We start from the raw sequence: 23,150 nt of genomic DNA, 5'->3' as shown, positions 1-23,150 counted from the left end.
TAATGTTTGAATAAAGTAAATGCAATAAACCACCTGACAGTCACACACACACCCAGGCAGAGACAAATCCTCGTTTCCATTTCTATTGGAGCTCTGTGACTTTTTTTTGCGTACTTTTTAGTATTTTGTTCAAAACAAATTTGAAACCATCAGAATCATAAACAGCTAGAAATCGAATAAGTAATTACAAAATAGAATTGTCAAGTTCCGGTATATTTTTTCAACAATCAAGAAATGGTGAACGTTCGAGTTAGGCTGGAACTGTGTAAGTATTTTGTAATGACAGGTATATTGCCCCCTGTTTACAAGTAAGCATACTCATGTGAAAGGTAAACTGATTATATACTTCATTACTTAAAAGAATGGGCTATCTTGTGAAACAGTGTCTATATGATGACCGGCCATATGTACACACGACACTTGACATTGACGATACAGGACAAGTCTAACATTAGGTACCTGTTCCGATTGTCTGACGATTTGAAGGAGATTGCGTAGGAAACGGCGTCCATATCATCGTAATTAAATACGCCCATGGTTCATCTAGGTGTCTCTAAATCAAACCCTCGTTAAAATCTACCTAGATAGCTGTAAATCACATGACGTTTGTTTAGATTTGTAGAATAGTTGTATTACACATTGAAAGTACACACAGAAACATGTTACGTCACACCATGTCTGTAGTGTATCGCATTCCACCGCCAGGATAAACTCATAGGATTCGACTAAAAAATGAAGTGGATAATCATTATTACTATCTACTTACTTCAACAATTCCAGGTAAGAATCCTTATGTGTATGTATTTGATAAGGTCGAAATTGTAATGTGATATTTACGGGGGATGTAAGTAAGCTCGATAAATTACCTTACTTTAAAATCAAACACTCATTCAATTCTGTCATTATCTGTTTTAAGCACATTATAAGCTATTTATGCAAAATTGTCCAAAATGTTACTTAAAATATGAGGTAAAATGTTTGCTGTAAATCAAGATTTGTAAACAATGTAAGCACATGTGATTTCAGTAACAATTACACAAAAAGAAATGAAGCTAATATTCAACAATACCGATACACAAGCCACATGCCTGACGTACCAAAAACACTATCTTATATTACGAGGACAGGAGAAAAAGAAGGAAACCGGATATTAAACAAAACGAAAAGTGGTATCCCCCGGATTTCTTAGTAAAATCCCAACTCATACTGTAATAATATTATCTCATGTCCTCTAAGAAACCTGTTTTTTTTATCACCAAACTTCAGGCTTTCAGGTACAAGTGATCTTTCGTACCTGATACGCTCTTGGAATAATTTAGATATTACTAAAATATTGTCAGTCACTTTGGAAAAATTAGACAAAATATCTCTGAAGAATCAAAAATAAACTCTCCACGATGTCAGTCACTTTGAAAAATTAGATAAAATATCTAAAAGAAACCAAAAAGAAATTCTCCACGATGTCAGTCACTTTGAAAAATTAGATAAAATATCTAAAAGAAATCAAAAATAAATTCTCCACAATGTCAGTCACTTTGAAAAATTAGATAAAATATCTCTGAAGAATCAAAAACAATTTCTCCACATTGTCAGTCACTTTGGAAAAATTGATAAACACCAGTGGTAGGTTTAATACATTTCTCTCTAACACTTGTGATAAACACCAGTGGTAGGTTTAATACATTTCTCTCTAACACTTGTGATAAACACCAGTGGTAGGTACATAGAGGATATTGAATGGTTCCCCGTTTCAGAATATCGATATTTTCACGAGTGCGAAGCACGAGCGAAAAATATCGAAATATTCTGTCATACGAGTGAGCTCTTTTTGACACTATTAATTTTTCAATGTTTTTAATTTTGTTTTTAGAAAAGGAAATTGAATAGTTTCCCGTTTAATATAACACATATTTCACTTGTATTTCGATATTTTTCACTCGTGCTTCGCAATCGTGAAAATATCGATATTCTGTCATATTCGTGAAATATATGTTATATTAAACGGGAAACCATTCAATATCCTCTATTTATTGTCTTTTTGCCAGTGAAATATAGAAATTCATCAAACTAATAAAACTTATATTTTCACTGCAACTATGGGCAGTGAAAATATAAGATTTTGCAGTGAAAATATATGTTTTCCGTTTTTGACCAATCAGAGCTAACCTTTGTATTCACCTCGTTGAAACTTATTTTGCTGTATTTCTGAAATATTCTGACTAGTTTTTGACGAAACAAAAACTCACTTGGCGATAGCTATTCATGCACAGATTCTCCGATAACAGCAGAAAACGCTTTAAATTGCGTTGATCAGTCCTTTCAAAATGGCGCCGTCAAGTAGATGTGGAGTAACGTCACAAAGAGATGACGTCATTACTGATTCCCGCACTTTTTGACACTATTAATTTTTCGATGTTTTCAACTTTGTTTTAGGTATATGAAATGCAATAAAAGAAAATTGAATGATTTCCCGTTAAAAATAATATATATTTCACTCGTCTGAGAGAATATATCGATACTCTGTCATACTCGTGAATATATGTAATACTAAACGGGAAACCATTCAATATCCTCTATTTGTACAATCCTCTTGTCTCTCGCCAATGAATTGAACTTGTACAATCCACACCTCACTGCTGTCGTCAATGTGTGTGACTTGTACAATAGACACCTCACTGCTGTCGTCAATGTGTGTGACTTGTATAATCCACACTTCACGGCTGTCGTCAATGTGTGTGACTTGTACAATAGACACCTCACTGTTGTCGTCAATGTGTGTGACTTGTACCATCGACACCTCACTGCTGTCGTCAATGTGTGTGACTTGTACCATCGACACCTCACTGCTGTCGTCAATGTGTGTGACTTGTATAATCCACACCTCACTGCTGTCGTCAATGTGTGTGACTTGTACAATAGACACCTCACTGTTGTCGTCAATGTGTGTGACTTGTACAATAGACACCTCACTGTTGTCGTCAATGTGTGTGACTTGTACAATAGACACCTCACTGTTGTCGTCAATGTGTGTGACTTGTACAATAGACACCTCACTGTTGTCGTCAATGTGTGTGACTTGTACAATAGACACCTCACTGTTGTCGTCAATGTGTGACTTGTACAATCCACCCCTCACTGTTGTCGTCAATGTGTGTGACTTGTACAATGGACACCTCACTACTGTCGTCAATGTGTGTGACTTGTACAATCCACACCTCACTGCTGTCGTCAATGTGTGTGACTTGTACAATGGACACCTCACTACTGTCGTCAATGTGTGTGACTTGTACAATCCACACCTCACTGCTGTCGTCAATGTGTGTGACTTGTACAATAGACACCTCACTGCTGTCGTCAATGTGTGTGACTTGTACAATAGACACCTCACTGTTGTCGTCAATGTGTGTGACTTGTACAATCCACACCTCACTGCTGTCGTCAATGTGTGTGACTTGTATAATCCACACCTCACTGTTGTCGTCAATGTGTGTGACTTGTACAATCCACACTTCACGGTTCTTGTCAATATAGTATATAAAAGAATACTGAAATGTAACTTGTATAATTTGATTTAAATTCTAACCTTAACATAGTACATAATGATGTTCTGTATTTTAATCAGATTTATAACTGGTATTGTTTTCAGTCTGTACAAGCGGCTGGATCAGGGATATTACGCTTTGTAAACTTCACCACACCCTGGGGAAATGGGCGGTACAGCAACTGCTGTCCAGATGGTCAAACATCGGTCTGTCGTGGTCAATGTGATGTACACATTAACATATGTGTTGGTGATGTATCCCCTGACCGGTAAGTAAGACAAAATTAGCTGGTCGAACATAAGTCTGTAGTGGTCAATGTGAGATGTATCCCCTGACCGATGAGAGAGACAAAATTACCTGCTGTAGTGGTACATCAAAATAAATCCCATTTCGTTACTTTTTAATCGAGTTGAAAGAGTATGTCTCGTTAACTTCCCGCCTGCGCAGAATGTCAATTTTTCAAAGTTAGGATTTTGATCGTGTCAAGCAGCTAATTTTCGTTTAAGTGTTTAACGGTGTCGTATTATTACCCCCTTTTCATGAATCCATCAATAATTCCACAAAAGTAGCACTCAAGGACACACAATCACGATTATTTACATTTCCAGGCTTAATTCCGGTAACAATTCGGATTGAAAATGGCGGTCCGGTAAATACAAAAAAAAAAATGGATTATAAAGAAAAAACAAACAAAAAGCTGCTTGCTCTGCATTTTATATTTCTTCCGCTTGGTAAATAGCCAAAGACCTTTATATAGCTGAGGTAGTCTCGGCAGGCTTCTGCACATGCGATTTGCGTTTTTGTAAGGCCTTTGCCTGTAGCGCCTTTTAACTGTGCTCGTCATCGGAGAGACTGTTTCCGATCTATTCACACGGATACTTTTTCCTCTCTCATTCGTTCACATGATACATGTATTAGGCCCAATGAGGATGATGGCACTAATCTGACTACACTTGTTTTGGTATCTCCTTTTTCGACCCGTTTGGACTCTGCGTTGGGGAGGCACAGGCGCAAGATATTGGAGGAATTTGACGAGAAACTTCATGTTCATGAGAGTTGACCGAGCCCGGAAGTAAAGTGGATGTCAAATAACTAAGTTTGCTTCTAATGAGAAACAATTTACGTATAATTTTTCTAGACAGAGTGAAGTGAAATGTGCCATTTCATATATCAAGGTTGTGTTGGTCAAGTTGTAGACATTTTAGAGGAGTGTGTGACCTCTATTTCTGAGCGTAACAAGATTATGAAAATAGGTGACAGGCATGGTTGGGAGACGGTGGAGATAGTACAGACCGACGTCTCAGGCAAGCCGAGCCCAGAGCTAACTGACGTCTCAGGCAAGCCGAGCCCAGAGCTATCAGGAAAAGGAAAGCCAGTGTGTCTCATAATCTCATAATCCTGGCGAGGCCAAACCGTATTCAAGGGGGAGTAATCAACAACGTGAAAGCTTTCACAGCGGGTCTTCAGCACACGATTCTCAGCAGTTTCTTGAGAAACTTTTCTTCAACCGGAATGCAGCCATTTCTCGGTAACGGGATTAAACAACCCTTCGCAGTCGGGACCTTTTCAGAATGTGCGACAGTTCAGAATTTTCCTCAGCCCTACGGAACAGGACAGTTTGGCAGGGCGGAAACGGCAGAGGACCGCTCTGTTTGTTTCAGACAATAGCCTATTTTCTCATTGCTTTATAGTGATGCCCTGTGTATGAAATGAATTCTGGTATTTCTGTTGTAGAATCGGATTATTATTGTGAACCTTCGTTTTCAATGTTTCACGACTTCCTCGGAATCTCGCAAGTGGTCTTCTCAGATTGAGGACATTTAAGAAGGGTGCGTTCAGGAGTGGGCCTTGGCTACGTACTTTTTATAGTTGTTTTGTTTAACATTAATTTCAGCGACTAGATCAGTTAGGATATGCCGTGTATTATCATCAATCGCTGATTATTTAAACGTATTATTCTACGTCCGATACTGGATACGTATCTACAATGTAACAACCCGGTAATGTTTATTATAGGTATTTTATACAGGATCTTGGCAAGAGCGAGCTAGTAATACCAATAATAGTTGAAAACAACAAAGTGAACAAACACATTCATTAGATTGAAAATGGTCGATTTATTGACAGTTTGTGATATGATCATCATTTCCATTTGACAAGAACAGTTGGTCTTAGGTGGGGACCAAAAATATGCCAACCATGGTTCCAGATATATAGGCCCTAATCCTACTCTGGGCTAAATAGATTTGGAACCATGTTTTATAGTTATTATAAGAACTTTTTTGTTTTGCGTTCTTATTTCAATTAAAATATTTAGAAGTTAAATAAACTATGTGCGTATGAGGTGCGTAGTAGAACATAACTTCTATTACATTGTTGACCACACAGTCTTATTAATCGTGTATTTCCCTAAATAGTAAATATTGTAAAGTCTGAACATATCCCCGATGTATTTTCAGCAACTGTATCTACGGAGAAGGGGCATTCAACTTCCATGTGGATGAGACGACCAGAGAAATATCATTTGGAGATATGACTGGATCATTACCTAATCCGTTAGTGTACAGATTCGATGTGTGGAAGGTAGGATGTATTCACAGGTAACACGTGGTAATTAGTTTGGCTGTACCCAGTATCAGTAGTGTGTTCTGATAAAAATAGTGAATGCAAGGGAATACCCTAGCCTATAGAAAATACTCCGAAGATAAAATCGTGAGAATGATCGGCACCAGCTTTGTTGTGTTTGGTGACCAGATTTTCCCAAAGGTTATTGGCATATCCATGGGAACAAGCTGTGTCTCTCTGCTGACAGAACAGGTAACAGAGACCTCGTCAGAACAGGTAACAGAGACCTTGTCAGAACAGGTAGCACAGACCTTGTCAGAACAGGTAACACAGACCTTGTCAGGTAACACAGACCTTGTCAGAACAGGTAACACAGACCTTGTCAGAACAAGTAACACAGACCTTGTCAGAACAGGTAACACAGACCTCGTCAGAACAGGTAACACAGACCTTGTCAGAACAGGTAACACAGACCTCGTCAGAACAGGTAACACAGACCTTATCAGAACAGGTAACAGAGACCTCGTCAGAACAGGTAACAGAGACCTTGTCAGAACAGGTAGCACAGACCTTGTCAGAACAGGTAACACAGACCTTGTCAGGTAACACAGACCTTGTCAGAACAGGTAACACAGACCTTGTCAGAACAGGTAACACAGACCTTGTCAGAACAGGTAACACAGACCTCGTCAGAACAGGTAACACAGACCTTGTCAGAACAGGTAACACAGACCTCGTCAGAACAGGTAACACAGACCTTATCAGAACAGGTAACACAGACCTTGTCAGGACAAGTAACACAGACCTTGTCAGAACAGGTAACACAGACCTCGTCAGAACAGGTAACACAGACCTTGTCAGAAAAGGTAACACAGACCTTGTCAGAACAGGTAACACAGACCTTGTTAGAACAGGTAACAGGGACCTTGTCGTCTTACAGAACAGGTAACAGAGACCTCGTCAGAACAGGTAACAGAGACCTTGTCAGAACAGGTAACACAGACCTCGTCAGAACAGGTAACACAGACCTTGTCAGAACAGGTAACACAGACCTTGTCAGAACAGGTAACACAGACCTTGTCAGAACAGGTAACACAGACCTTGTCAGAACAGGTAACACAGACCTCGTCAGAACAGGTAACACAGACCTCGTCAGAACAGGTAACACAGACCTTGTCAGAACAGGTAACACAGACCTTGTCAGAACAGGTAACACAGACCTTGTCAGAACAGGTAACACAGACCTTGTCAGAACAGGTAACACAGACCTTGTCAGAACAGGTAACACAGACCTTGTCAGAACAGGTAACACAGACCTCGTCAGAACAGGTAACAGAGACCTTGTCAGGACAGGTAACACAGACCTTGTCAGAACAGGTAACACAGACCTTGTCAGAACCGGTAACACAGACTTTATCAGAACAGGTAACACAGACCTTGTCAGAACAGGTAACACAGACCTTGCCAGAACAGGCAACACAGACCTTGTCAGAACAGGTAACACATTTGAAAATGTGACTTGACCCAGATTTGTATGACGGGTGTCGTCGATTTGACCCAGATTTGTATGGCGGGTGTCGTCGATTTGACCCAGATTTGTATGGCTGGTGTCGTCGATGAAGCCGAAGACGCTTACTCTATCTGAACACTTGGTTTTATTCTTGCCCGATATTGAGTTTAAATTATGGTTTCGTTATTACGTCGGTATTCTTTGATGCTTTTATCACATCATTGAAATTGATTGTGTATAAAACTATCGCCATATTGTTTATTTACATCTGAGAGTTATGATTGACGTTGATTGTGATATACAGTTACAGCTTCTTGGTATGTTTGTATCTAGCTCGGGGTGACAGTTGACGTTGACGTGGTGATAGGCGAGTCACTACTGACCGATTCCATCAGATTTCATCTTCACACCAAACCTGAACCCAACGGACAGGTTGTTAAAGTTGGACCACAACAGTACACAGGATACAGAACCGGGTAAGATAAGTCCACAATGGTGCTGCTCGTGTTACTCGATCTTAATCAACTGCACATCTTAAACTCCACATATAAATCTAAACATAAACAACTATTGTATTTTAGTATTTTGATGGTAGATTTTATGTCTATCACGATATCATTAATATAAATAAAAACCAACAGAGGGCTAAGAATAGAACCCTAAGGAACTCCAGTCTTAATATTAATTTACCTTTTTAATTACGACTCTCTGTTATACCAATAATTTTCAAACCATTTTAACAGAAACCCTGATATATACCCATTTCGTGTGATTTATGAATTACTCCTGAATGCCAAACAATATCAAAAGCCTTATTTATATCACAAAATACCACTCTTATTTCTTTACCAGAATCAAGACCTTTCTCCAGAATCATTAGATATGCTAATTAACTTATTAATAGTAGAATCACCCGAAGTAAAGCCCGATTGGCATTTCGATATTACTTGGTTGTTGAGAAGAAAGTTATTTATAGACACATCGTTCAAACACTTTTTCAATTGTACTTAAAAGATATATAGGGCGATGATTATTTTACGTCATTACGACTGTTTTTTTTATGAACTGGTGGTACATTGACATTTCCCCCACGAACTAGGAAATTGTCCTCTAGATAGGGACTTGTTAATGGGAATAGATAATGGAACATATATAACTGATGCTGCCTCCTCAAGTACAATAGGACTGACAAGGTCATGCCCTTTTGTGGTGTCCATTATAGTATCACGTAATGTATTGTAAATATTACCATTACGAGGTGGAAGATCAGTAAAGGAGTCATCAGCTTCCGCTTAACCAGAGAAAAGAAATACAAAAGTACAATGGCTGTGTCAAAATCGTTATCTCGTTATCATAAAAGTTGTCCATATACGAAATAGTAGGTAAATCATTGGATTTGCTATTATTTTTCATAAACTCATTTATTGGTTTCCATCAAGACTTTCTAGGACTTTAGGATCTAGAAGTTTGTTTGCAGACTGGTTATAATAATTCTCTTTGGCTTGACGAGTTGGATTTGTTTAAACGATATCCAATCTGATAAAATGTTAGATTGTTAGCCTTTCCATGTAAGTCTTCCTTTTACTTACAGTTTCCTTGGTGTGATAAGACACCCACGAGTGCTCTTTATTCTTATACTTGTATAGTTTTATAGGGAATACAAGATCGAGCTGCAGTGTGTATTGGTTCAGTTAAGAAATCGGCGGAAATGTTTACATTGTCATTATTTAACCCGGACATTTTCCCTATTTGCCAAAAAATTTCCCGTAATTTCACATAATCACCATATTTGTATAACCATATTTTTCTTTTATATGTTCAAAAATGTTTTTTCGAACCGATACGTAATATTCCGTATATTGGACAGTGATATCTGACGGGTTGATCTAAAAACAATTCACCTACATACCAATGTGTGATTATAAAATCATTATTAACTGACATAATATCGAGAAGTGATGTCAGTATAATGGGTGTTTCTAAAAATAGATTAATGATCAATTACTTCCCATTGGTATTGTCCAACAGTGTAAAATATCAAGCACGCTTTTGCAACATATGACAAGCAATACCTTTGATGGTTATTTAATTTAGGCAAATTTTGTATCTGTAAATTATCTATAAAATCAGTTTACAATTAATAAAGAATTGGAATTGAAGGCGCTCAATGACGCTATCTTGGTGTTACAGAGTTACACTCGAACACTCAGTGTCATGTGATCCGTTCTACTTCCGTGAATGCGCCACCCTCTGTCTCCCAGACCCAGCTACGTACACCTGTGATCGAAACGGCAACAGACGATGCCTTCCGGGTAAGTTGATATAAGACTTATGTCCATGGTACAAACCTCTAAATCATATATTTACAATAATACGGAGCGCACTAGCTACAAGGACTATGGTGTATGCTTCCTTCTTATCCACCGATACAGATTATGACACTTACCACAAAGCGTGTGCAGTCAATCAGATGACTTCGGTCAGCCTCTCTGCACTATATTCTAAACAATTAGTTTTGTGTCTAGTACGCTCTATTGGTAAATCATATTTTTTCACATTCAACAAAGTGAATTGTGTTTTGATATCATTCCAGACATTGACTGTGGGTTTGAGTTTACCGACAGCAGTACAGCTTATGAAGAGCAAGTAGACGGAGGAGGAATTTACGCGACTGTTTCTAATGAATTCCCTAGCAGTAGTGTGGATACAGTACAAGAATATAGCACACATCCCTCGGGATCTACAGCTGTTAACACTGAGTATATCGAATCTGCTATAGAATCATCAACAACTGGACGAGGCGATTTTAATGAAAATATAATATCAACAGAAAATCTTAAATATTCATCCCAACAAGATGACGTAACATCAATTGGACCCTTTAGTGACCTACTTACGTCACTTCATTTCAATGAAAATACTGTATCAAAAGAAAATTCTACGCTGACTTCAAAACAAGAAGACGTAACGTCGACTCGATCGTATACCGACCCAACTACCCTGTTGATGTCGGAAACTTCAGAGGACGAAACAGCTAGTGTTCATAAAGTCACTGAAGCGTGGAGCACTTCGACTGACGGTGAAACCGTTATAACAAAAGTATCAAATAGTCCAGGTGATATTTCTGAAGGAACAATATCATATAACTCTATAGATACTGCAACGACAGATAACTCTGCATCAACAGCTACACCCTCAACACCTACCCCCTCGATACCTACCCCCTCGACAACCGACGTCACCACTTTAACTGTACCACACGAATGCACAGGCCACACCACTGTATCGGGGGACACCAAGGGTATGTTAGTTTCCCAGCATGCAACAGACAGTAATGTAGACTTTGCTAGTTATCGTAGTTCCAACCCTGAACTTAGTACCATTCCCGAGCATGACTTTCTCACTTCCTTTACAACAAAAGAATTGCCAGTATATTCTAACCAAAACCCTGTAGAATCGAGCACATCTGATGTGGACAGCTCGTCCCTCATAGCAACGAATCAATACTTGGAAGTGACAAAATCCAGAGGCGTTACACACCTACAGGAAATTCATTCGAACACTTATGATTACGGCGAATTCGTTGCTACAACATTTTCTATGAATAAATTGTCATCCAATCCACCAACAATAAAGACACCTTTACCAACAGATGTGATATCATTAGATACAAATAGTGTGACGTTATTCGTGTCTGATCCGGTATCACAGCAGACGACAAGTGAAGACTCGTCTTCCGAGGGGACAGTCATGTTGTCATCGAACGCTGCTGGTGATATTTCGACAACTACTTTCGTAAGGAACACTAAGACAGAACCACTGACTGTAACGTCCGGAGAGTCCACAGATTCACTGTACACCAGTTCTGACCTGGTAACTTCAGGCATTTCAGCAGCAAGTGTCACTTCCGCTGAAACCGATATGACATCGAACGTAAAGACTTCAACTTCATCCGTAATATCTTATGGTGAGGGAACCTCTACTCCATTTTCCGTGGTATCCAGAAGCGATTTGAACTCTACACCACTTATCATGGTAGGCCTATCCAGTAGCAAATCAAGCTCTCGACCTCTTTCTGAGGTATCCAGTAGCGATTTGAACTCTACTCCGCTTCCCGTGGTATCCAGTAGCGAGTTTACTTCTACTCCACTTCCCGTGGTATCCAGTAGCGAGTTTACCTCTACTCCGCTTCCCGTGATATCCAGTAGCGAGTTTAGCTTTACAACACGATCTGCCGTTCCAAATGAGGAAAGTAGTCCTTACGATACAAAGGTGACCAATTTCAATCAATATTTATCCAGTACAAAAAACACCTTGTCCAATTCTGAACATACAAAACAACCAAATGTGTCTAGTCAGGGTGTAATTAGTACATCTACTGAAGTGACATCGAACTATGAAGTCACCACCGGAAAACAATCAACTTCATTCAGTGAAGAAAGAACTCAATCAAATTTGATTACTTCGGAAAAAGTTACATTCAAAGAAAATAAAATTGCCACAACAGTTTCAATGAAAACCAGGGAAACCCCATCAGGGACAAACACATTTACGAACGTGAATGTTGAATCTAATTTATCCACTGTAAATAGTTCACGTCCACTTATATCGGTACATACGGGCATTATCCGAGAAATCACTACGCGTTCGATAACCAAGGAAAGTACTTCCAATAAAACAATGTTACTTACACAACCGCCGCATGCATCATCACCGTCGGGATTACCAACTGCTGCTGTAGGAACAACGGACGAATTACAAACACCATACCCGACTGAAACGGCATCTGTGTATTTAACAGGGGCGTCTGGTGCGACTGCTGACTCGCCTAGAAAGTCGTCAGTTTCCGATTATATAGCAACAACAAAAGACACTAAATATGTTCCAGTGAGCAGCGCGAATTCTGATCTATCTTCAACCCTCACGACAAGCAGTAAAGATATACCCACTTCTCTAACGAATCAGGAATTATCAACGCCGAACCCTTCCATTCAAGATGGCGGTAAAACATCTACGGCGGTGCCGACTGTAACACGACACACTGGACCCTTAACAACGTTACGCTCGTCGTCCTGTGTGGCTGCTGTAGTCTACCCTGGCGGTGGTATGGTATACCCGTTTGTCTTCAATCATGTTCAGTAAATTAAGCATGTAGAATATAAGGATGTGTGTAGTACAAATGTCATGTCAGAATTTCCTGTTTCTGGGCTTGATTATACTCATGGAAGACGATGGAATGGAAAATTAACCAGTGTTACTATTCTAAGAAACAGCATGTTAAAAAGTTAACCCATTCACTGAATGGTACTGCCATTCAATAAAACCGGTATGTTACACGTGCAGTAAATATGCATATGCATATGACGTCATACTATTATTATAGAGAATTATAGAGCATTGTTGATACTGCAATCGTCTTTCGTAAGTTTTATACATTAATGCCGTAAATAGCATCAAACACTCATTTTTCTGCTATTCCCAATTTCTTAACCTCGTCTGTTAATTTTCTAGCACACTAGCCTTGGTAAATTGTATTTTCATTAGTCTGTTCAATCGATTTAGAGCATATTTTCAATATATAACAGTTATGTATTTCGTTGAATTAATTTAAACATCTTATATAAGCATCAATATATGATAGGATTGGACACAAGTTTTTAAACTAGTATGAAGCTTTTTTTTACAATTTTATTTAAAGAAGGTGACAAATCTATGCAGAGAGGGGGGGGGGGGAAGGGTGATTTTCTTTTTTTTTGGGAGGGGGGGGGGGGTTAATATAAAAAAAATCATTAATATTCATAGATTATCAAATGAATCAACATTTGATTTAACTGAATACATGGCATTATGGACCTTATGATGTTTAACACAATACCTGGACCTAATACAATAAAAGAGAGTGTATATACTGTTTCCTGTAGGGAAAGCTGTGCTGACTATCCAGGTAGCCCAGGGTCTACAAGTGGTGTCGATGGATGTCATGGAAAAGAAGGTGGTCGATTTCTTGTCCAGTGCCGGATTCAAAGTGGATACAAATGATATCAATGCTATTAAAACAAGTGTCGGCGGGTAAATATACCAACATTGTGCTAGATTGAAATGTTTTAATTGGGGAGGGTAAATATATCAACATTGTGATAGATTGAAATGTTTTAATTGGGGAAGGTTGATATACCAACAGTGTGCTGGATTGAAATATTTTAATTGGAGAGGGTTGTTATACCAACAGTGCACTAGATTGAAATGTTTTAATTAGGGAGGATTGATATACCGACAGTATGCTAGATTGAAATGTTTTAATTGGAGAGGGTTGATTTACCAACAGTACACTAGACTGAAATGTTTTAATTGGGGGAAGGTTGATATACTAACAGTGGACTAGATTGAAATGTTTTAATTGGGGAAGGTTGATATACCAACAGTACACTAGACTGAAATGTTTTAATTGGGGAAGGTTGATATACTAACAGTGGACTAGATTGAAATGTTTTAATTGGGGAAGGTTGTTATACCAACAGTGCACTAGATTGAAATGTTTTAATTGGGGAGGGTTGATATACCGACAGTATGCTAGATTGAAATGTTTTAATTGGAGAGGGTTGATTTACCAACAGTACACTAGACTGAAATGTTTTAATTGGGGAAGGTTGATATACTAACAGTGGACTAGATTGAAATGTTTTAATTGGGGAAGGTTGATATACCAACAGTACACTAGACTGAAATGTTTTAATTGGGGAAGGTTGATATACTAACAGTGGACTAGATTGAAATGTTTTAATTGGGGAAGGTTGATATACTAACAGTGGACTAGATTGAAATGTTTTAATTGGGGAAGGTGAATATACCAACAGTGTGCTGGATTGAAATGTTTTAATTGGGGAAGGTTGATATACCAACAGTGCACTAGATTGAAATGTTTTAATTGGAGAGGGTTAATATACCAACAGTGCACTAAATTGACATGTCTTAATTGGGAAGGATGTAGATTGCAAACGTCCATTTCCTGTTGTGTAAACTAAGGCTTTTCTTTGATCACGGAGAGCTACTACCTTCGGTATTTAATTGCTATCACCGTCTTATGGAATACCCTTAATAAAAGAGATTTCCAATGTAATGAAGTGATCTGCTAATGTTACGTCGTCATTTCCACATGTTTTATACCGCCATTGTTTCAGGTTGACGATCGTTAACATTACGATCGATGACGACGACTTGGCTGTGAGCCAAACGGCGCTAGGTGACTTTGGAAACAAACTTTGTACAGAAGAGTCCATGTTTTTGATACAGGTTTGTCTGGTCTTTTGTTTTATTGTTCACTTGTTTGCTTGTTTTTTTGTATATTTGTTTAGTTTTTAGCGACTTCAGCATTCCGGATGGCTATATTCATATCAATACAATGCTAATTATTTTCCTGTAACATGCGTATAGGCCACTGATTTTCGACATGCGTAGAGACCACCGATTTCTGACATGCGTAGAGACCACCGATTTCTGGCATGCGTGGAGACCACCGATTTTAGCTCGGCTCTTCGGAGAAGAGTGAGAGCTTATGTTGTCACCCCGGCATCGGCGTCGGCGTTGTTGTTTTTTCAAACGTTAAGATTTTGGTGCAAGTGTTGAAAAGAATAGTAATTTATGGTAATATGGTCCCTGTGTGAGTTAAACTATCCCCTGCCGGAGTAAAAGTTTTCTTTTGAAAAAAAAACAACAGAATTTTGAATTTTTTTGGACTTAAAATATTTCTGCAATAAGTTTTTGGTGCAAGTGTTGAAAGGTATTAATACATCACTTTATAATTGTACTAGGGTGCTGATATTTGGCAATAGAGTCCCTCTGGAGTTAAACTATCCTTTCTTGGAGTGAAACTGGAAAAAACAATGTGAAAATGACAAACATTTGCTAGACGAGCTATGCCACTCACCAACAGCTCTTGTTTACATGTGTAGTGACCACTGATTTCTGACATGCGTAGAGACTACTGATTTTTTACATGCGTAGTGACCAATGATTTTCGACGTGCGTAGTGACCACTGATTTCTGACATGCGTAGAGACCACTAATTTTTACATGCATAGTGACAACTGATTTTCGACGTGCGCAGTGACCATTGATTTTCGACGTGCGTAGAGACCACTGATTTTTACATGCATAATGACCACTGATTTTCGACGTGCGTAGTGACCACTGATTTCTGACATGCGTAGAGACCACTGATTTTTACATGCATTGTGACCACTGATTTTCGACGTGCGTAGTGACCACTGATTTTCGACGTGCGTAGTGACCACTGATTTTCGACGTGCGTAGAGACCACTGATTTCTGACATAATAATAGAACTTTCTGATCCACAGCCCCCGTCCTCTGGCTATACCAAGGAAGATACTGACGGCAGTAATGGCGTCCTGGTCGGAATGTTGGTTCTGGCTGCCTACTTACTAACCTTATTCATCATAGCATTTATCCTGGTCAGAAGGTAAGAATCATAGCAGTCATCCTGGTTAGACGGTAAGAATCATAGCAGTCATCCTGGTTAGAAGGTAAGATGGACGTAATATTACGGTCTGTGGTATAAATGGTCAACACTATGATGGTGTAACGTCATTTAATATTAGTCCATACTGTTGGACGGAACAAGGCTATGTAGAGCTTCACTTCGGAGAGCGACTCATGGTGTTGCGGTACATATCGTTACGTATTGAACTTCGTCTGGATAAAAAATTAGCCTGAGTGAATAAACTAGTCCGAAGTATCATTTACATGTAGTTTGTGTAATATTTTACCGTGGTATAGTTTAGCCTGGGTGTTTATTTTACCGTGGGATAGTTTAGCCTGGGTGTTTATTTTACCGTGGTATAGTTTAGCCTGTGTGTTTTACATGTATATGTAGTTTGTGTAATAGTTGCCCGTGGGATAGTTTAGCCTGGGTGTTTATTTTACCGTGGTATAGTTTAGCCTGTGTGTTTATTTTACCGTGGTATAGTTTAGCCTGTGTGTTTTACATGTATATGTAGTTTGTGTAATAGTTGCCCGTGGGATAGTTTAGCCTGTGTGTTTATTTTACCGTGGTATAGTTTAGCCTGTGTGTTTTACATGTATATGTAGTTTGTGTAATAGTTGCCTGTGGGATAGTTTAGCCTGGGTGTTTATTTTACCGTGGTATAGTTTAGCCTGGGTGTTTATTTTACTGTGGGATAGTTTAGCCTGGGTGTTTATTTTACTGTGGGATAGTTTAGCCTGGGTGTTTATTTTACTGTGGGATAGTTTAGCCTGGGTGTTTATTATACCGTGGGATAGTTTAGCCTGTGTGTTTATTTTACCGTGGGATAGTTTAGCCTGTGTGTTTATTATACCGTGGTATAGTTTAGCCTGTGTGTTTATTTTACTGTGGGATAGTTTAGCCTGTGTGTTTATTTTACCGTGGGATAGTTTAGCCTGTGTGTTTATTATACCGTGGTATAGTTTAGCCTGGGTGTTTATTTTACTGTGGGATAGTTTAGCCTGGGTGTTTATTTTACCGTGGGAGAGTTTAGCCTGGGTGTTTATTTTACCGTGGGATAGTTTAGCCTGGGTGTTTATTATACCGTGGGATAGTTTAGCCTGGGTGTTTATTTTACCGTGGGATAGTTTAGCCTGTGTGTTTATTTTACCGTGGGATAGTTTAGCCTGTGTGTTTATTATACCGTGGTATAGTTTAGCCTGTGTGTTTATTTTACCGTGGGATAGTTTAGCCTGTGTGTTTATTATACCGTGGTATAGTTTAGCCTGTGTGTTTATTTTACCGTGGGATAGTTTAGCCTGTGTGTTTATTTTACCGTGGTATAGTTTAGCCTGTGTGTTTATTTTACTGTGGTATAGTTTAGCCTGTGTGTTTTACATGTATATGTAGTTTGTGTAATAGTTGACCGTGGGAGAGTTTAGCCTGTGTGTTTATTTTACCGTGGGAGAGTTTAGCCTGTGTGTTTATTTTACTGTGGTATAGTTTAGCCTGTGTGTTTATTTTACCGTGGGAGAGTTTAGCCTGGGTGTTTATTTTACCGTGGGAGAGTTTAGCCTGGGTGTTTATTTTACCGTGGGAGAGTTTAGCCTGGGTGTTTATTTTACCGTGGGAGAGTTTAGCCTGGGTGTTTATTTTACCGTGGTATAGTTTAGCCTGGGTGTTTATTTTACCGTGGTATAGTTTAGCCTGGGTGTTTATTTTACTGTGGGATAGTTTAGCCTGGGTGTTTATTTTACCGTGGTATAGTTTAGCCTGGGTGTTTATTTTACTGTGGGATAGTTTAGCCTGTGTGTTTATTTTACCGTGGGATAGTTTAGCCTGGGTGTTTATTTTACTGTGGGATAGTTTAGCCTGGGTGTTTATTATACCGTGGGATAGTTTAGCCTGGGTGTTTATTTTACCGTGGTATAGTTTAGCCTGTGTGTTTATTTTACCGTGGGATAGTTAAGCCTGTGTGTTTATTATACCGTGGGATAGTTTAGCCTGGGTGTTTATTTTACCGTGGGATAGTTTAGCCTGTGTGTTTATTATACCGTGGTATAGTTTAGCCTGTGTGTTTATTTTACCGTGGTATAGTTTAGCCTGTGTGTTTATTATACCGTGGTATAGTTTAGCCTGTGTGTTTATTTTACCGTGGGATAGTTTAGCCTGTGTGTTTATTATACCGTGGTATAGTTTAGCCTGTGTGTTTATTTTACCGTGGGATAGTTTAGCCTGTGTGTTTATTTTACTGTGGTATAGTTTAGCCTGTGTGTTTTACATGTATATGTAGTTTGTGTAATAGTTGACCGTGGGAGAGTTTAGCCTGGGTGTTTATTTTACCGTGGGAGAGTTTAGCCTGTGTGTTTATTTTACTGTGGTATAGTTTAGCCTGTGTGTTTATTTTACCGTGGGAGAGTTTAGCCTGGGTGTTTATTTTACCGTGGGAGAGTTTAGCCTGGGTGTTTATTTTACCGTGGGAGAGTTTAGCCTGGGGTTTATTTTACCGTGGGAGAGTTTAGCCTGGGTGTTTATTTTACCGTGGTATAGTTTAGCCTGGGTGTTTATTTTACCGTGGTATAGTTTAGCCTGGGTGTTTATTTTACTGTGGGAAAGTTTAGCCTGGGTGTTTATTTTACCGTGGTATAGTTTAGCCTGGGTGTTTATTTTACTGTGGGATAGTTTAGCCTGTGTGTTTATTTTACCGTGGGATAGTTTAGCCTGGGTGTTTATTTTACTGTGGGATAGTTTAGCCTGGGTGTTTATTATACCGTGGGATAGTTTAGCCTGGGTGTTTATTTTACCGTGGTATAGTTTAGCCTGTGTGTTTATTTTACCGTGGGATAGTTTAGCCTGTGTGTTTATTATACCGTGGGATAGTTTAGCCTGGGTGTTTATTTTACCGTGGGATAGTTTAGCCTGTGTGTTTATTTTACCGTGGGATAGTTTAGCCTGTGTGTTTATTATACCGTGGTATAGTTTAGCCTGTGTGTTTATTTTACCGTGGTATAGTTTAGCCTGTGTGTTTATTATACCGTGGTATAGTTTAGCCTGTGTGTTTATTTTACCGTGGGATAGTTTAGCCTGTGTGTTTATTATACCGTGGTATAGTTTAGCCTGTGTGTTTATTTTACCGTGGGATAGTTTAGCCTGTGTGTTTATTTTACCGTGGTATAGTTTAGCCTGTGTGTTTTACATGTATATGTAGTTTGTGTAATAGTTGACCGTGGGAGAGTTTAGCCTGGGTGTTTATTTTACCGTGGGAGAGTTTAGCCTGTGTGTTTATTTTACTGTGGTATAGTTTAGCCTGTGTGTTTTAAATGTATATGTAGTTTGTGTAATAGTTGACCGTGGGAGAGTTTAGCCTGGGTGTTTATTTTACCGTGGGAGAGTTTAGCCTGTGTGTTTATTTTACCGTGGGAGAGTTTAGCCTGGGTGTTTATTTTACCGTGGGAGAGTTTAGCCTGGGTGTTTATTTTACCGTGGGAGAGTTTAGCCTGGGTGTTTATTTTACCGTGGGAGAGTTTAGCCTGGGTGTTTATTTTACCGTGGTATAGTTTAGCCTGGGTGTTTATTTTACCGTGGTATAGTTTAGCCTGGGTGTTTATTATACCGTGGGATAGTTTAGCCTGGGTGTTTATTTTACCGTGGGATAGTTTAGCCTGGGTGTTTATTATACCGTGGTATAGTTTAGCCTGGGTGTTTATTTTACTGTGGGATAGTTTAGCCTGTGTGTTTATTTTACCGTGGGATAGTTTAGCCTGGGTGTTTATTTTACTGTGGGATAGTTTAGCCTGGGTGTTTATTATACCGTGGTATAGTTTAGCCTGGGTGTTTATTTTACCGTGGTATAGTTTAGCCTGTGTGTTTATTTTACCGTGGTATAGTTTAGCCTGTGTGTTTATTTTACCGTGGGATAGTTTAGCCTGTGTGTTTATTATACCGTGGTATAGTTTAGCCTGGGTGTTTATTATACCGTAGGAGAGTTTAGCCTGGGTGTTTATTATACCGTAGGAGAGTTTAGCCTGGGTGTTTATTATACCGTAGGAGAGTTTAGCCTGGGTGTTTATTATACCGTAGGAGAGTTTAGCCTGGGTGTTTATTATACCGTAGGAGAGTTTAGCCTGGGTGTTTATTATACCGTAGGAGAGTTTAGCCTGGGTGTTTATTATACCGTAGGAGAGTTTAGCCTGGGTGTTTTACATGTATATGTACAGTATAGGGATTTTGGCCATTGTACTTGCAGATTGCTCGATTGCAAAATCCCCGATATAAAGCTTATAGATAAAGGGTCAATTATAGATGTTAATATATAAATGTTGAGTAAACATCCAGGAGAATCTAATGAGGGGAGCAGGGATTGTGTTACAGGGGTTGTGTTACAGGGGTTGTGTTACAGGTTTGGTTGTGTTACAGGGGTTGTGTTACAGGGGTTGTGTTACAGGTTTGGTTGTGTTACAGGTTTGGTTGTGTTACAGGGTTTGGTTATGTTACAGGTTTGGTTGTGTTACAGAGGTTGTGTTACAGGGGTTGTGTTACAGGGTTTGTGTTACAGGGGTTGTGTTACAGGGGTTGTGTTACAGGGGTTGTGTTACAGGTTTGGTTGTATTACAGGGGTTGTGTTACAGGGGTTGTGTTACAGGGGTTGTGTTACAGGAGTTGTGTTACAGGGTTTGGTTATGTTACAGGTTTGGTTGTGTTACAGGTTTGGTTGTGTTACAGGGGTTGTGTTACAGGGGTTGTGTTACAGGGGTTGTGTTACAGGGTTTGGTTATGTTACAGGTTTGGTTGTGTTACAGGTTTGGTTGTGTTACAGGTTTGGTTGTGTTACAGGGGTTGTGTTACAGGGGTTGTGTTACAGGGGTTGTGTTACAGGAGTTGTGTTACAGGGTTTGGTTATGTTACAGGTTTGGTTGTGTTACAGGTTTGGTTGTGTTACAGGGGTTGTGTTACAGGGGTTGTGTTACAGGTTTGGTTGTGTTACAGGTTTGGTTGTGTTACAGGGTTTGGTTATGTTACAGGTTTGGTTGTGTTACAGGGGTTGTGTTACAGGGGTTGTGTTACAGGGGTTGTGTTACAGGGGTTGTGTTACAGGTTTGGTTGTAATATATTACAGGGGTTGTGTTACAGGGGTTGTGTTACAGGGGTTGTGTTACAGGGGTTGTGTTACAGGGGTCGTGTTACAGGGGTCGTGTTACAGGGTTTGTGTTACAGGGGTTGTGTTACAGGGGTTGTGTTACAGGGTTTGTGTTACAGGGGTTGTGTTACAGGGGTTGTGTTACAGGGGTTGTGTTACAGGGGTTGTGTTATAGGGGTTGTGTTACAGGTTTAGTTGTATTACAGGTGGGGTTGTGTTACAGGGGTTGTGTTACAGGTTTAGTTGTATTACAGGTTTGGTTGTGTTACAGGGGTTGTGATACAGGTTTGGTTGTGTTATAGGGGTTCTGTTACAGGGGTTGTGTTACAGGTTTGGTTGTGTTACAGGGGTTGTGTTACAGGGGTTGTGTTACAGGTTTGGTTGTGTTACAGGGGTTTTGTTACAGGGGTTGTGTTACAGGTTTGGTTGTGTTACAGGTTTGGTTGTGTTACAGGTTTGGTTGTGTTACAGGGGTTGTGTTACAGGGGTTGTGTTACAGGATTGGTTGTGTTACAGGTTTGGTTGTGTTACAGGTTTGGTTGTGTTACAGGTTTGGTTGTGTTACAGGCGTTGCGTTACAGGATGAGTTGTGTTACAGGGGTTGTGTTACAGGTTTGGTTGTGTTACAGGGGTTGTGTTACAGGGGTTGTGTTACAGCGATTGTGTTACAGGTTTGGTTGTGTTACAAGGGTTGTGTTACAGGTTTGGTTGTGTTACAGGGGTTGTGTTACAGGGGTTGTGTTACAAGGGTTGGGTTACAGGTTTGGTTGTGTTACAGGTTTGGTTGTGTTACAGGGGTTGTGTTACAGGGGTTGTGTTACAGGTTTGGTTGTGTTACAGGTTTGGTTGTTTAAAACTTATTTCTTGTTTCTTCGGACAGAAAATACCGGGAGAGGAACAGAATATCGGGACGACCTATGTCGGAAGTTTCCAAAATGTCGCAAGCATCGGAACTGTTGACGGACCGTCCGGAAACGTGCATGACGGGAGTTTTATCGGAATACGGGGAAACAAACTGCTGAACAAAAATAAACTTTACATCTGATTAATGTATCATACGTTCTACACATCGTTTTCTTCTTGGTCGATCTGTGATGTTTGCTTAGCTTGCAAACATCAAACGCGTTTTGACTTTTTATTCATTTGTAAATATGAAGTGGTTTCATCCTGATTGTATAGATATAATCGTTGTATTTCTGATAGGCTTATTAAATGACATTCGATTCTGACCTATAACAGGAAAACGATTTGTGTGCCCCCACCGGGATCGAACCTGCGATCCTCGGCTCACTGGTCCGCCGCTCTACCGACTGAACTAAAGGGAAATTCCCCCTAGCGCGAAACTGTAGAAGACGAGCGTATCACTATTTGTACACTACTTACAATTAAATCATGCCACACGCTCGCTAAACGCAACAATTACTATACCTTGGGTCAGAGACTTAAAATAGATAGCTAGGTCTCTACTTTGGTTTTCCTTCTCCATGTAGACCAACAGCGCGGCATTTACATCAAGAAATATTAAATATTGACCTCGACTTTCGCCAGCATTTAATATTTTCAATGTCGATATATTTACAATACCTGTATAGTTTCCTTTTGGCGTTGCTAACGAAATTGACGGTAAACTGGATAGTAGGAATACACTGTTGAATGAAAGTGACGCCGAGGCCATGGTTTGCTACACGCACGCTGTATTGTAATTTTCCCATTTTGTGACTTCATATTTGATAACAATGATATAACTCAAAACAATATGTGAATTGAGCTGTAAAATATCTCACGGAAATAGAATAGATAAACTATGTTTTGTGAAACTATCTTCTTTTTACTTCCTGTTGTTAGTTATCAACGTTTCCCGCCAAACTGGAATCGTGTTTTGTTGTTGGGCTGTTCTCTTAGTGTGTATAACGTCA

At 39.4% G+C, this 23,150-nt stretch overlaps 1 protein-coding gene across 2 annotated transcripts; it reads left to right on the top strand.

Moving 5' to 3' along the window:
- The first annotated feature begins 673 nt into the window (after positions 1-673).
- LOC117322509 (mucin-17-like) lies at positions 674-23,051 on the top strand. Of its 2 annotated transcripts, none has more exons than XM_033877481.1 (10): positions 674-780; positions 3,647-3,810; positions 6,002-6,125; positions 7,951-8,093; positions 9,808-9,929; positions 10,211-10,918; positions 13,539-13,686; positions 14,796-14,907; positions 15,973-16,094; positions 22,115-23,051. In XM_033877481.1, exons 1-10 carry the CDS (start codon positions 733-735, stop codon positions 22,254-22,256), a joined length of 1,833 nt encoding a protein of 610 aa, XP_033733372.1. In that variant the 5' UTR covers positions 674-732; the 3' UTR covers positions 22,257-23,051. The 2 variants fall into 2 exon arrangements, with proteins under 2 accessions (XP_033733372.1, XP_033733365.1); XM_033877474.1 differs by having other exon boundaries at positions 10,211-12,721.
- Positions 23,052-23,150: the final 99 nt, after the last annotated feature.

Source organism: Pecten maximus, chromosome 1 (assembly GCF_902652985.1).
Source record: "Pecten maximus chromosome 1, xPecMax1.1, whole genome shotgun sequence".
In the NCBI taxonomy this organism is placed as follows: Eukaryota; Metazoa; Mollusca; class Bivalvia; order Pectinida; family Pectinidae; genus Pecten; species Pecten maximus.
This window is presented reverse-complemented; position numbering and strand designations above follow the sequence as displayed.

Coding starts and splice junctions, on each gene's coding strand:
- LOC117322509 (XM_033877474.1), top strand. CDS start 733: ATGAAGTGGATAATCATTATTACTATCTACTTACTTCAACAATTCCAG. Junction 9,930..10,210: donor CAACAGACGATGCCTTCCGG/GTAAGTTGATAT, acceptor ATATCATTCCAG/ACATTGACTGTGGGTTTGAG. Junction 12,722..13,538: donor TGTAGTCTACCCTGGCGGTG/GTATGGTATACC, acceptor TGTTTCCTGTAG/GGAAAGCTGTGCTGACTATC.